Genomic DNA, 14,035 nt, shown 5'->3' on the forward strand with positions numbered 1-14,035 from the left:
GTAACTATTTGGGTTTGTATTATCGGTAATTACTAGGGATGGGCGAATCCGAACTGTAAAGTTCGGGGTCCATACCGAACACATGGGGTTCGTGCACACAACCCCGAACACGAGCTATCTGGGACATTTGTGTTACAGTTCGTGTTACAGTTCGAGTCCAGGGGCTGATAAAAATAAAGCATGTTATTAAAAAAACCTTATGATCATACTTACAGGTCCCGTGACGCGTCCTGCAGACTCTGCCTTCCAGTGCTTCAGCTTCTGTGTCCGTCCAATCATTGCTGTTCCCCCCCGGTAAGCACCTCTGGCTAAAAGGACCTGCCTTGACCGTGATGTCATACCCATGTGACCAGCCACGTGTGAATGTTGTATTACCTCTTTGGCTACAGACTGGTCACGTGAGTATGACGTCATCAAAGGTCCAGGAGAATCCCAGCTGCCTGGCTTTACCTGACTGGCAATCAAAATACGGCTGGAGAACATGCATTTTTTTTTTCATTATTTTTTTTAAATAAAAAAAAGTTAAAGGGCTTCCCTGTATTTTGATTGCCAGCCAAGGTAACACCAGGCAAATGGGGGTGGCAGCCCCTAGCCATCTGCTTTATCTAAGCTGAGAATCAAAAATATCGTGGAGCGCTATGTCATTTTCTTTAATGATTTATTTTTACAGTACTGTGATGTCAGGTAATCAAAAAACAGGGAAGCCCATTTTTTTTTTTTAGTTATTTAAATAAATAATAACAAAAAAATTGTGGGCTCCCGCAGCATTTTTTGTATTAGTAGCTAAGAGTAATCCAATCTGCTAACCCCTACTGCTTGCTGTTGCGTTCACTGGCAATGGAAAATCCAGGGAAGCATTTTTTTTGCCAAAAAACTAAAAAAAAAATTACATGGGCTTCGCCATTTTTGTATGCTAGCCAGGTACAGGAGGCAGGTACGGGCTGCCCCCAACCCTCAGCTGCCTATTTGTACCTGGCTGGGAACCAAAAATATAGGGAATCCCTTTTTTTAATAATTTCATGAATTTCATGAAATAATTAAAAAAAAACAACATGGGCTTCGCCCCATTTTTGTGCCCAGACTGGTACAACTAGGCAGCTAAGGATTTGAATTTGCAGTGCAGGTTGGCCCAATCTTTCTGGGCCGCCCCGCTGTGAATTGCAGTCCGCAGCCACCCCAGAAAATGGCAAGTTCATAGAAGTGCCATCTTCTGGCGCTGTATCCAACTCTTCAGTGACGCTGAGTAATAAGGGGTTAATAACAGTTTTGTTTTATCAGATAGTATTAAGCCAGAGATTCTTAATGTCAGGCAAGTTTGACCCGGCTATTAAGGATCTCCAATAAAGGGTTAAAAAAAGACACCACACAGAGAAAAAATACTTTAATAGAAATAAATACACAGACACACTTAGAGACTCTGTTTATTACTCCCTCTCACCCCTCCACAATCCTGGTCTTCTGTCTTCTTTCTCCTTCAGCCCATGCAGCTCTGCTATATCAGACAGCACAGAGGAGGAAGAACGCTTCTGCTCTCCTAAGCTGGGTAATCACTCAATGAGTGAGCAGAAGCTGTGGGCTGGTAAGCGGTGATGTCACCTCTGCCACCGTTGCCATAGTAAACTGATCTCCGATCACCCGATACCGGGATCCGCGATTCACCGGCTGTGGCAGCAAATCCCTGCATGTGGGCTGACTCTGTATTAGCGCCGACATGCAGGGACGGGGAGCCGAGCATGTGCCCGAGCATCTCGCCGGTACACGGCGCTCGCCGAGTATACCGAGTACTGAGATGCTTGGACAAGCACAGAGTACTGGCGAGATGCACTGACAAGACCCAGCATGACATCATAGCCATGTGATCAGTCTACCAATGAGATAATACAAAATTCACAAGCTACACCGGTCACATGCTATGATGTCACAAAAGGTCCTTTGGTTATCGGGCGGCACAGCGATGATCGTACTAGGAAGAAGCAGCGGCGGGAGACAAAATCTGAAGGACCTGTAAGTATAATGACAATGTTTATTATTAACTATATGCTTTATTTTACAGTCCCCCACCCCATCACATAACTGTAAAGTCCAAGTTCAGGGTTCGGACGCAAGTTTGCGTTATATTAGAATCCGAACGCGAACTTTACAAAATGTTCGGGCGAGTCTCCCGAACATCGAACATCGGGGGGTTCACCCATCCCTAGTAATTAATCCCAAAGTACTTTTCCAATATTCGTCATGAATAATGAACCTAACACAAGTCAATGGGGAGCCCAAGCATTTTTCATGAAATTTCCCAAAAAAATGCTTGGGTTCCCCATTGACTTGCATTAGGTTTGTTATTCGTGACAAATACCCAAATGTGATTCATTACAAAAAAAATCCAAACACAAATAGTTACTATTCACCTATCACTATTCATTTTGTCATTGGCTAAAAAGCTGTAAAAGCAGAAACTATTAGTAAGAGACGGTACATTAAGCACCCAATATGTAATAGGATTGGGAGGCAGGTGCCCAAAAAAAGAAAATGTTACCCAAACATTGTATATCTATATTATGGTGGAGTACTCCTGAAGAAGCCAAGAAATACAAAGGAAAAAATTAAGTAACCAGAAAAGCCACCAAAATATGTAATAGTACTAAAATCAACAAAGAAGAAGTGAGTATACATCACATTGCAATCAATGCCAAAAATGAGAAGGAAAAATCCCAAATGACCAATCACATCATATGAGGGTAGTGGCCGTGAAAAAATAGAAGACAGAAAGCGCATACAATAGGGTCTTATGAGATGGCACCAGGAGGGCAACCCACTTGGAAAGCTCACCTTGTTTTGATGTGTAAGTCACAACCAGCTGAAGAGCACTGGAATGTGATGGCTGCGGTGGCCCCATGTGGGATGAAGATGGCCGTAAGAGAGGAAACTTCTGTGGTACATCAATATGATTAATTTCTATGCATTTTGGACAGATATCCCTCTCCTTCTTCAGGAACAATCATACAAGGATGATTGTATGATTGTTCCTGAACAAAAGGAGGGATATCTGTCTGCAAAGCGCGAAGACATAAATCATGTTGATGTACCACAGAAGTTTCCTCTCTTATGGCAGCCCGGCATTCATATCACCTTTCCTCTCTACGGCCATCATATAGGAGTATGAATACCAGTGCAAATAAAGTGCCTGTAAAAAAATAATTAACCGTATGTAGGAAGGTGCACAACCTAAATATAGATACCAACTATTTCTATAATACATATAAAGATATAAAGCAAAAAAAAATCAATATCCATATATTATGCAGCTTAGCAGTGATGTCCTCCATGCTATGCTAAAGCACGTTTCGCAAATGCTTTGTCAAGGGGAGGTAAAATTAGCTTTTTGTGGAGTAAATTTTAAATACTTATAATTAAAAATAATAATGCTGCTATTTAGAATTTCACTCTTTATGGGACACTCTAGAAATAAAGTAAAGGCAAATGCATAAAGACCGGAGGAATGGCAACATGCCACTCCCACTTGGCCAATCTATTCAAGTTTGAGGCTATGAATACCAACTGAACCTTTGCTCCAAATGTAAGGAGGCCTAGCTCACAATCTAAGCTAACATACAAGAATGACAATATTTATGTAATTTTTTGAATTTCTAATTACTTCTCAAACGTTTATTGTTTATGACTGTACTTGTTATATATATACAGTGTCAATTTATATGCAATTGTGTGATTGTACTTTTTTCCTTTACTATTGACCTTATTTTTAACACATTTCATTTTATAAAAAAACACAGAGAATTTGAAAAACAACAGAAAAGGTAGTAACAAAATTTTCTAGACAAGTTTATTTCGACTGTAATCACACTGGATGGTAAAATGAAAGGAAATAATAAGTAAAAGTAAAAAAATTCCATTGAGTTTTCTTTTTAACTGTCTTTTAGATGGATTGAAGTTAGTGAAAAAAAATTCTAAATAGGTAATAAAAAAAGTAAAAAAAATAAGTGTAGTCATTATTAAAAACATATTAATTGTCTGATATTTTAAATTCCGTTTTTTTCAGATCAAAAGACAGACTTTTCCTCCCAAAAAATTTAGGAGTAAAATGAGGGGGTGCATCTTAAAATGTAGATTACCGGAAGGTGGAGAATGGGCGCTGTGCTGTCTGACTGTGTGGGCAGCTGTCTGCCTGTGCGGGTGGCTGTCTGTGCGGGTGGTTAGCCGGATGGCAGTGCGTACGGCTGGTTGTGTGGAGCAGAGCAGGGCGGTGCGGCGGGTGTCCCAGATGCTCTGACTTCAAATAATGGCGCCCAGAGTCATCGCGAGTGCAGATGGAGCTCTCAGTTTGTCATTGAGCCAAGAGCTCCATCTGTTCAGACACCAACTCTGAGCGCCATTTCTTTGAAGCCCGCACTGCCGACAGAACATCTGTGACACTTGTTGCACCGCCCTGCTCCACACAGCCAGAACCCCAACCGCCCTCACCGCTACCATCACAGCCCTCACCGCTGCCAGCACAGATCCCGCCGCAGCAACTGCAGCATCAGACTACTGAAGCACAGCCCCTGCCTCCTGTGACCCCGCTCTTTTACCCCCTGCTGCCCCCCCCTCCGGTAAAACACCACCAGAGTATGAGTCGGACCACAATTTTTTTTTTAGATTTTTCATCTCTAAATTAATTTGGTGCATTTTATAAAACGAAAAACATGGTACACATTAAGCAATTCTAAATTAACAAAATAGGACAAATTCAGAACTGTAAAGCCATAATGTAACACAGTAAAAAAGAATATTTCTAGCTCTGGAGAATCTGGAGCATCCATTCATCACATAGGCATCCCAATGACTTCAATCAGTACTATATTAAAACATGAAATATGGCTGTCATGAGTTCCCTGAATTCTAAACTCATACACAATGGAAGAAATGAATCAAGCGAGCTCCAATAAAGGTGTAAATGTAATCAGAGCTGCAGTCATATGAAAAGTACTGTGTAAAAGGATAGCTCCATGAATGCTGCCTGATAATCCTAATTACTAGAGATGGGTGAATACTAACTATTCATGTTCAGATTATTCATAATGAGTAGTAATGGGCGGACTTGGACTGTAAAAGTTCAGACCCGCATGTTTTCAAACTTACCCGAGTGATGGACCCGGGCCCGGGATTCCAGGTGATGATCCGGATTTGACAACTCAAAAAATAAAAAAAATGAAGGAAAAATAAAGAAAATAAGAATGAAGCAAGTGTTTCATACTTACAGAGGCTCCGGCGTGGCTGTACAATGCTCCTGCGGCCGCTCATTCACTTCTGGGGCTACGCATTAAACTATACGTACGCACTGCTTTCCCCGCCCACTGGCGTTTGTCATTGGTTGCAGTCAGAAGGGCTGTCAGTCTGTGTGACAGTGTGTCTGACGCTTTCAACCACAGGTGCTGTCTGCAAGTCAGTTTTGTACAGTTAAAATAAATAAATAACCTGAGTGACGTCAAAGCTGCTCATTTTGCCCTTCTACCCAGGTAATTCTTCTCTTTTCAATTAGGTCTGTGGCATTATGTAATTAGAAACAGATTAGCTGAATCTTTCTAGGTTCTATGTAGAAACAGGAACTCTCTTTTCACTACATGAGTCATTGATGCAAAAGTCAATGGCAGGGGGTTGGAGCAGAAAACTGGGTCAGGGGTTGAAGAAGTGAATGACAAATGTAGTGAAAACAGACTGTTGCTACTTAGAGCAGAGAAAAGGAAGAATTAACTGGGTAGAAAGGCAAGTTAAGCAATTATTAGTACACAGTGCTACTATAAAATATGATGATTGCAATATATTAGTAGAATAAACATTTTGATAAGAGAGCTTCTTTACCAGTCAGACGAGGACTGAGCCACATGGCAGACTAGTCAGACAGCTACCTCTAACCACCCATTCCCCTGGACTGACAGGTCTTTCTCTGCCTGTGTGTAAAGCGAGAGATGAACCACAATAGTTGGCTCTTGACCCTACCTTTTGCATAGAAGTGTATAATGAGTGTGGGGAAAGATCATCATTAAGGGAGAGGGAACAAAGTCAGTCATACCATCGCCTATTCTGATTGGTGGATTATGTATTATAAGCTATGTACAGAAGTGTTTCCTGTCATTGTAATCTAGCTTCTGATAATATGTGCTATAAATTCTTCTTGAAAGGACAGGAAGTATGAATCTAAAAAAAGCCTCCGTTGCCAATGCAAAAAATTAAAAATGACTAATTTTATTGTTTTTTTGTTCTTTTTCTAAAGATGATATGAGATATGACAACCAAATATTTTCTACATTAAAAAAATAAACTTAGGACAAAAATATGATTAAAACACTAGGTCATTTTCTGATGGTAACCTCCCCTTTAACTAGATTTCCACCAGGTCTGTGAGATCAAGCAAGAGAGTTACTGATGATTCTACAACTCGAGGTTGAAATGTGAAAATATATTAATTATTGTCTACAGTACAGATAACACTCAAAAAACTCAGGTGGGAAAAAAAACATAGTACAAAGTACAGAAATGTGGAAAAAAATAAAATTCCTACTATAATTCCATCATTGTTGTCTTAGTTTCCATAGTCTCATGAACATTGTCTACTATAGCAATATATTAGAAATATTGATAAAACTAGTGAAGAAATACGGAAAAAAATAAAAGAGTTTGCTTCATTATAAGGGTTATCCCATCTGGGACACTTATCAATAGAATTGCTATCGCTGTTATGAATGAAGAGCTAGTGCAACACTATCCATTTTCTTTTATGGGTGCTCTAAAAATTGCCAAGCCTACGTTATAAAGATAGATGTAAGCCCCAGTGTTCGGACCCATGTTAGTTGGACATTTAGGGCATATCCTATAGGCATGTGATAAATGTGCGACTCCACAATTTTACCAAAGATCTTGCACACATCATCGCTTAGCACATTGATCAATGTTGATCTTATCTTTGACAAAGAACAGGCTTCTTTTGTTCTTTTGTTTTATTAAAATGTATTAATGTGCGTAGAACGTCAAGGCTAGGTTAACCTAGGTCTGAGGCCACAGAATAACTTTTCTTAAGGCCCAGTCACACACAACTTACCAGCGATCCCGACAACAATACGACCTGATAAGGATTGCTGGTAAGTTGCTGGGAGGTCACTGGTGAGATGCCACACAATCAGACCTTACCAATGACGCAGTAACGATCAGCCACCTATATAACGATCTTGGCGGTCATTGGGACCGTGTTAGGAGGTCGTTGGCAGGTGTCAAACACAGCGATGCGTCCTGCTCAGCAGGACATTGCCTTTAAAGAAAATGGTCCGGACCATTCGGTAATGACTAATGATCTCACAGTAGGGGCCTGATCGCTGGTAGGTGTCACACATAATGAGATCGCTGGCGAGATCGCTTCTGCGTCACAGAAACTGTGACTCCGCAACGATCTCGTTAGCGATCTCATTGTGTGTGACGGGGCTTTCACACGAACTTCTGAAAAAATTAATACTAACTATGATAAGTGTCAGACATAAATATGGGGCTTTATGGCGACAGACCAGATTTTTTTCCTTAGCAAAGAAATGAAAAATTGTTTGCGCATAATTGGAAGGAAAAAGGGGGCCAAGGAGAAAGATCAAAATAAAAACAAGTGCTGGGTTTTTCCACCAAGGAAAACAAGACTGGCTTCACATCCTAATGAATCAAGTGTGTCTTAAACGTGCAGTGCACTAGGCCACAAATCTTTCTCCAGTTAAAAACAGTAGTAAGATCTGTGGTGTAACATACTATGAATTAAAAATTAAGACCGTCGTATGATCCTTAATGACTCAGAAGCGTTAGGAACTAGAGTACAATTTTTAGAAGAACATATGACACAACTCGTCATGAATTAGGCAAGCAAGCATTGCCATGCTCCCATCTCAGCTTTGTCTATGTTGGTGGAGCTGGTCAATCCTGGCATGAAAACACTAAAAGTTGCAAAATGTTTGTGAACTGTGAATTGTGTAAAATATTTCAGATCGCTGCTGTAAAAACTTTGCTTGATGTGGGCCCTGGTGTTTGTGTCCACCTCAATAGTTTTCCAGGAAATCTGGGCCCAATTTGCACCTGCTTCATTGCTTACATTTCTGCTCCTTTCAAGATTATGGCTGAAAGATAAAAATTGTAACTTTTTTATTTTACATTATCAGCCACTTTTTAATAACCTTATTCATAGATTGTTTCATGTCCTTGTTGCGCAACGTATATATAACTGGATTTAGAGCTGGTGTTATCATTGTAAAGAGCACGGCAGCAGCTCTATCATGATCTAAAATATCTTGTGAAGAAGGCCCCAAATAGGTAAACATGGCCGTTCCAAAGAGGAGGGAGACAACCATGAGGTGGGAGCTACAAGTTGAAAATGCTCGTTTTCGACCTTCAATTGTTTGGATTTTCAGAAGAAATTTACTTATTAAAATGTATGGAAAAAGGGTTAGTAGAAAAGATGTGGTTGCCAGATATCCAGTTACCAAGGTAAGAAGTTTTAGATTGAGGGATATATCTGTACAAGCTAAAATCAGTACTGGTTTAACATCACAAAAGAAATGGTTGACCTTGTTAGGACCACAAAATGGAAGCTTTGCTGTCAGCAACGTATGTAAAAGAGAATGGAGAAAACCAGTAGTATAAGAGCCGATAACAAGGCAAACACAAAGTTTTCTATTCATTATGACCGAATAACGTAAGGGGTTGCTTATAGCCACCAGACGGTCATAAGACATAACGGTAAGTAAAGTAACTTCAGAGCTTCCCAAGAAATGAAAAAAATGCATCTGAGCAATGCATCCAGCAAATGAGATGGTCTTCTGGTGTGAAAAAAAGTCACAAAGCATTTTTGGCACGGCAACAGATGAAAAGGAGATATCGAAAAAGGAAAGGTTTCCTAAGAAAAAATACATAGGTGTATGGAGACTTGAATCAAAAGACACAAACCACAAAATTGAGATATTTCCCGTAAGGTTGAGGAGGAAGAATAACGAGAATAGACAAAAAAAAATACCTTGAAGCTCTTTGACAATTGTGAAGCCAACCAAGACGAACTCTCCCACTGAAGTTTGGTTTACGAGATCCTCTGTAAAACTGGAAACTAGAAGCATAGTAACTAATGGTTATTAAGGATGCTTTATCTGTGGAATATTCTAGGCAATGTCTAGTGTAGGAACTAAGTGGATGAGGCATGACAAAGAAGATATGTTGTTGGAATTTCAAGTATTGCTTTTCTAGTTGTAGGCATACTAAAGTTTGGAGAACTAACAGATGACTATGAATTCCTTAATTTATGCTTCCAGAGAACCTTTTGGATTGTTTTCAGAAATAAAAAATAAAAAACATTAAAGATGTGAGGATTGATTCTAAGAACTCTGGTCCACTGGCCAGGTGAGGAATCTGATAACTGTGCAGTGTGACATATGATTTCCCATTAATCAATCACATAGTTGGGAATTCTGGGAGGTATAGAGGTCCATAGGCATCCCGTCCAGTGCTGACCTGGCCAACAGACCGGAGTCTGTAAAAAATCCCACTAAAATCATGGCAACTAGAGGTAGACCTACTCCAGTGGTCCCTCTGATCTTGTTAACTTCTCCTACAGTGATAACATACCGACCACTGCAGTCAGTCACCGACCCAAGAGATGCATGTGTGCACAGTATGAAGCCAGACAGTAAAATAAATTAAATTTCTATGATACTATGCAAGAAAAGTAATGGGTAAATGTTGTACCAGAGCATATGGAGCAGATAGTAGAAACAGCCATCTTCTCAGACTTTTTTTGGAGCCAGCCAACTGGAATAGTTTTACGGAAAATTCTGGAAATAAAAATAGGGACACATTTAAAAAAAAGTAAGCCACCAAATTGCACCCCAAAATTGTAGTTTTTAATTATTGTAAAAATAAAGCCTACATGGATATGTTGAAGTATTCTTTTCCTCCTCAATATCATATACTTTTGTATTCATCATGTAGTGCTGCTTTTTAAGAAAAAATGGAAAAACTGGAGAAAAAAAGACATTGCAAATTGGATTTCTCTCCCAAAAATGTTTTACTGTTTCTACATTAAATTGAGTTGATTTAAGCATCTTGTCGAAAGCCTGTAGCTTCACTAAAAATAATAGCCACTTTTTGATAGTCTTCAGAAAATGTTCAGGTGATGACTTCCAAAGTGAGTTCATAGTTTAGGTGCTCAAACACATTCAAAGTTTATAAAAACTTGCGATGTCAACCACAACCAAGCTTTGTTTAGTGAAATTTAACAATAGATATGTCAACTGACCAATGACATTATCTGGAATGAAGTCGGCCATGTTTGAAACAATTTTAGTTTAAAATATCATTTTAAAAAATACGCAATCCTTTTGCTGATGTAAAATGTATGGTAGGTTTGAAGGGCTGAAATGGCTAATATGAGCTGAGGAATTACCTAAAAACAAAGCAAATATTTAAAATATTAATAATGACATAAGAATTATACCAGGAATTCAAGCTGTATTCTTCAGAAAATGATATACTATGAAAGAGTAAAACAAAAAGAATTACTGTTTTGAAGGCATTCAAATTGTCTCTCCAGGAAAGGAGACAAACTGTACCGCCACCTATTGGAAGTAGCAATCCTAAAAGTCAAAAGTGGTCTTTTAACAAGCCTTTTCATTGACCTAGGATTTATGCCAGATCAGAATCCCAATTTGCAGACACAGTGTTTCGGGGTGATTGTCCCTCGTCAGTGCAAAGTATGAGTGTCTGATCTGGCTTATGAGAAGCTATGTGGGGACCATGGGGGGCGGGGGGGGAACTATTCTCCTTACGGACACCTGATAAACCACTCTGGCTGCCAGTGAGGGCACTTATAGCTGCAATGCCCCTCTGGGAAATAGTCAAATTGTCTCTCCAGCAAAAGAGACAAACTAGCGCCACCTATTGGAAACAGCTATCCTAAAAGTCAAGAATTCAAGTCGAAGGCAGAATTATCGGATAGGTCCCTGAAGAAAATGATTTGTAGAGCACATACTTCATTCATACATCATAAACTGAACATTGCATGGGCATGACAAATATCATAGTTCTAATAAACAATTAAAAGTCAATTAATACTTGAGCAATAAATATTAATGAACATAGGCTCCAAGTAGAGTTGCTCGCTTTTTTTATCTCAACATATCAGTGATTCATTATTGTCTAGGCCAGCTGGATTCAGAAATAGACCATTAAAAGGGCTTCTTAACCTTCTAATTCTTAAGAGTTTTAAAAGATTATACTTTGTTAATTCACAAGTTTTTACATTTTCCCATAGATTTTTTTGGTTCAATTAATGGGTTTCCAAATCTAAGACTGTGTTCAGACAAACAAATCTAAACATGTGTCCGAATTAGGAGCCAACAAGCGAGATAATTTTAATTTTTTAAGATTGACTGCTGGCAAACACTTCAGCAGCACGTCCTTCACACAGACACAGTCTCTTTGGCTTGTTCATAGTGCAGCCCAACATAATTCTGCTGCTTACTCCTTTCTCACAGTCAACTCACAGTTGCAGCGGTACCTCTCTTTTGGCAACTTGTAAACTACAGTATCAAAGTTTTTCATACACATGTTCTCTGTACTAATTGACAACCACAATGATTTGAGACCAAAGTTGTAAAAGAAAAAGCCTAAATATTGATTAGGGAAAGAATAATTCAGACTTTCTGAAATGTAATACATTAAATTTTGCTTAATAGTGCTCAGCAAATAATATCTACTCAGTCTTTCACTTTTGTGCCAGACTAAAAGCAGCACAACTGAAAGTAATAACTGGCATAGTCATCTAATAATAATCACTTACTGAAACCCCTGCTACTGAGATCAGTAATGAAAGACAGACAATCCTCTTATAAGAATAACCACCCAAAGGAACCCCAGGAAACATAATATCAGTATCTCTTCATGTCTCCTAATCAAGGAGATTATGTAGTGTCTCAAGCTCCCAAGGGTGCAAGGTAATGCAAAATTAATTGGTAGAGAATAAGCAGTGTCATCAAGGGAACCTCAATTTGCTTATTAATAGCAGTAACTACAAGTCACCAATACAAAAACCACAATTCCAAAAAAGTTGGGATGATGCATAAAACGTAAAGAAAACAAGAATGCAATGATTTGGAAATCTCTTACAGCTATATTAAAGGGAACCTGTCACCAGATTTGGCGACAATAGGGTGCAGCAACCACCAGTGGGCTCCTATATTCAGCATTCTAACATACTATATATAAGAGCCCAGGCCGCTGTGTAGAACATAAAAATCACATCAAGCTAGCATTGAGGTCCTCCGCAGGACCTCAATGCCGGCCTGTGTGCAAGACGTAGGACGCATCATGCACCCCTGCTTCAGAAGAAGGAGGACAAAGATGGCTGAAAGAGGAGGCGCCGATACCAGAGAACGGAGACACCCATCCGACCAGTCTGCACCGCACCGCCCCTTAGGTGAGTATTCTAAGTGATTTTTATGTTCTACACAGCGGCCTGGGCTCTTATATACAGCATGTTAGAATGCAGTATATAAGAGCCCACTGGTGGTGGTAGCCGGAGCTTATAGGCCCCAAATCTGGTGACAGGTTCCCTTTAAAGTCACAGCAGGACATAGAACACAGATCAGAAGTTGAACATTATACATTTTTCCATTTTTATGAAAAAATACAGTTTAGAAATTACAGACAGCAGCAAATCTTACAAATTTGGACCAGTGTTGACAAAAGGATGAGGAAGCAAGTGGTGCTAATAAAAAGTACTGAAAGTCACGTCTGTGCATATTAGAGAGGCAGAGTCTCTCCTACGCAAAGACGGTCAGAGATTCTCCAATCTGTGAAAAATGACATCTACAGTAAAAATTATTTCAGAAAAATGCTCCTTAATGTAAGATTGCAAAGGCTTTGAATATCACACAATCTACAGCAGGACTGGACAATGTGCGACCCGCTCTTCATCCGCAGCCCGCCCAATATCACAGCTATTTGCATTTTCAGGATGCAGATAGGGGTGAAGACATTCGTGGAGAGTGATGACATTGGCTTATGAGGCATAGGCGATGCAATGACGGCACATCAATGCATGCGCTGTGCAGGGTATTAGTGCATTAGAGGTGAGAGCAGAATGCCAAGGGAATGGGAACAAGGTGAATAGGTAGTGTTATTTTTTATGTGTATGGGATGTTTGCGTGTATGCAGGAGGCTAGTTGGAAGCTCATAATGTACATAGGGTGGTATATGTGAGCTCAGAAATGTATATAGGAGGCAATGTGTGGCTCATAATGTATATAGGAGGAGTCTATGTGGGGTTTATAATGTACACAGGAGGCTATGTAGGGCTCAATGTATATAGGAGGCAATTGGAAGGTCAGAAATGTATATAGAAGGCTATGTGGGGCTTATACTGTATTTATGAGGCTAAGTAAAGCTCAATGTATTTAGGAAGCTATATGAGGGCTCATATATTTTTTAAGAGGCAATATGGAGCTCAAACATTATATAGGATGCCATGTGGGGGCTCATACTGTATATAGGATGCTATATGGGGGTTCATACTGTATATAAGACACCATAAAGGGACTCATATTGGGTATCTGAAGATATTTGGGTGCTCATAAACTATATAGGAGGCTATGTAAGGCTCATAATGTACATAGGAGGCTATGTGGGGGCCCATACTGTATACTTGAGGCTATGTTGAGATCATAATGTATATAGCAGGTTATTTGGGGGCTCACACTGTATACATGAGGCTATGTGGACCTCATAATGTAGATAGGAGGCTATGTGGGGGCTCATACTGTATTTAAGAGACTATATGGGGGTTCATTGTATTTAGGAATCAATGAAGGATTCACACTATATATAGGAGGGTATGTGGGGCTTAATGTATTTTGGAAGCTATGTGAGGGCTCATGCTGTATTTAGGAGGCTATATGGGGTTAACTATTTATGAGGCGATGTGGGGCTCATACTGTATATAGGAGGCTATGTGGGGGCTAATGTACTATTTAGG

The 14,035-nt window shown here is 39.7% G+C and overlaps 1 protein-coding gene and 1 long non-coding RNA gene across 2 annotated transcripts in view; both read right to left on the bottom strand.

The window, feature by feature from the left end:
• The window catches only part of LOC142257874 (uncharacterized), a 48,333-nt gene extending 38,507 nt beyond the window's left edge, over positions 1-9,826 (bottom strand). Inside the window, exon 1 of the long non-coding RNA XR_012727670.1 lies at positions 9,751-9,826. This is a non-coding gene — a long non-coding RNA (uncharacterized LOC142257874). The remainder of the gene's footprint in view (positions 1-9,750) is intronic.
• LOC142258110 (olfactory receptor 12D2-like) lies at positions 20-9,125 on the bottom strand. The gene is made up of 3 exons (XM_075330576.1): positions 8,182-9,125; positions 7,545-7,556; positions 20-164 (listed from the first exon to the last, which is right to left on the bottom strand). The coding sequence occupies exons 1-3, from the start codon at positions 9,123-9,125 to the stop codon at positions 20-22; spliced, it is 1,101 nt and encodes a 366-aa protein (XP_075186691.1).
• Positions 9,827-14,035: the final 4,209 nt, after the last annotated feature.

Source organism: Anomaloglossus baeobatrachus, chromosome 12 (assembly GCF_048569485.1).
Source record: "Anomaloglossus baeobatrachus isolate aAnoBae1 chromosome 12, aAnoBae1.hap1, whole genome shotgun sequence".
NCBI lineage: Eukaryota > Metazoa > Chordata > Amphibia > Anura > Aromobatidae > Anomaloglossus > Anomaloglossus baeobatrachus.

Excerpts from the sequence above, each read along its gene's own strand:
- LOC142258110 (XM_075330576.1), bottom strand. The coding sequence starts at position 9,125 with ATGCTTCTAGTTTCCAGTTTTACAGAGGATCTCGTAAACCAAACTTCA.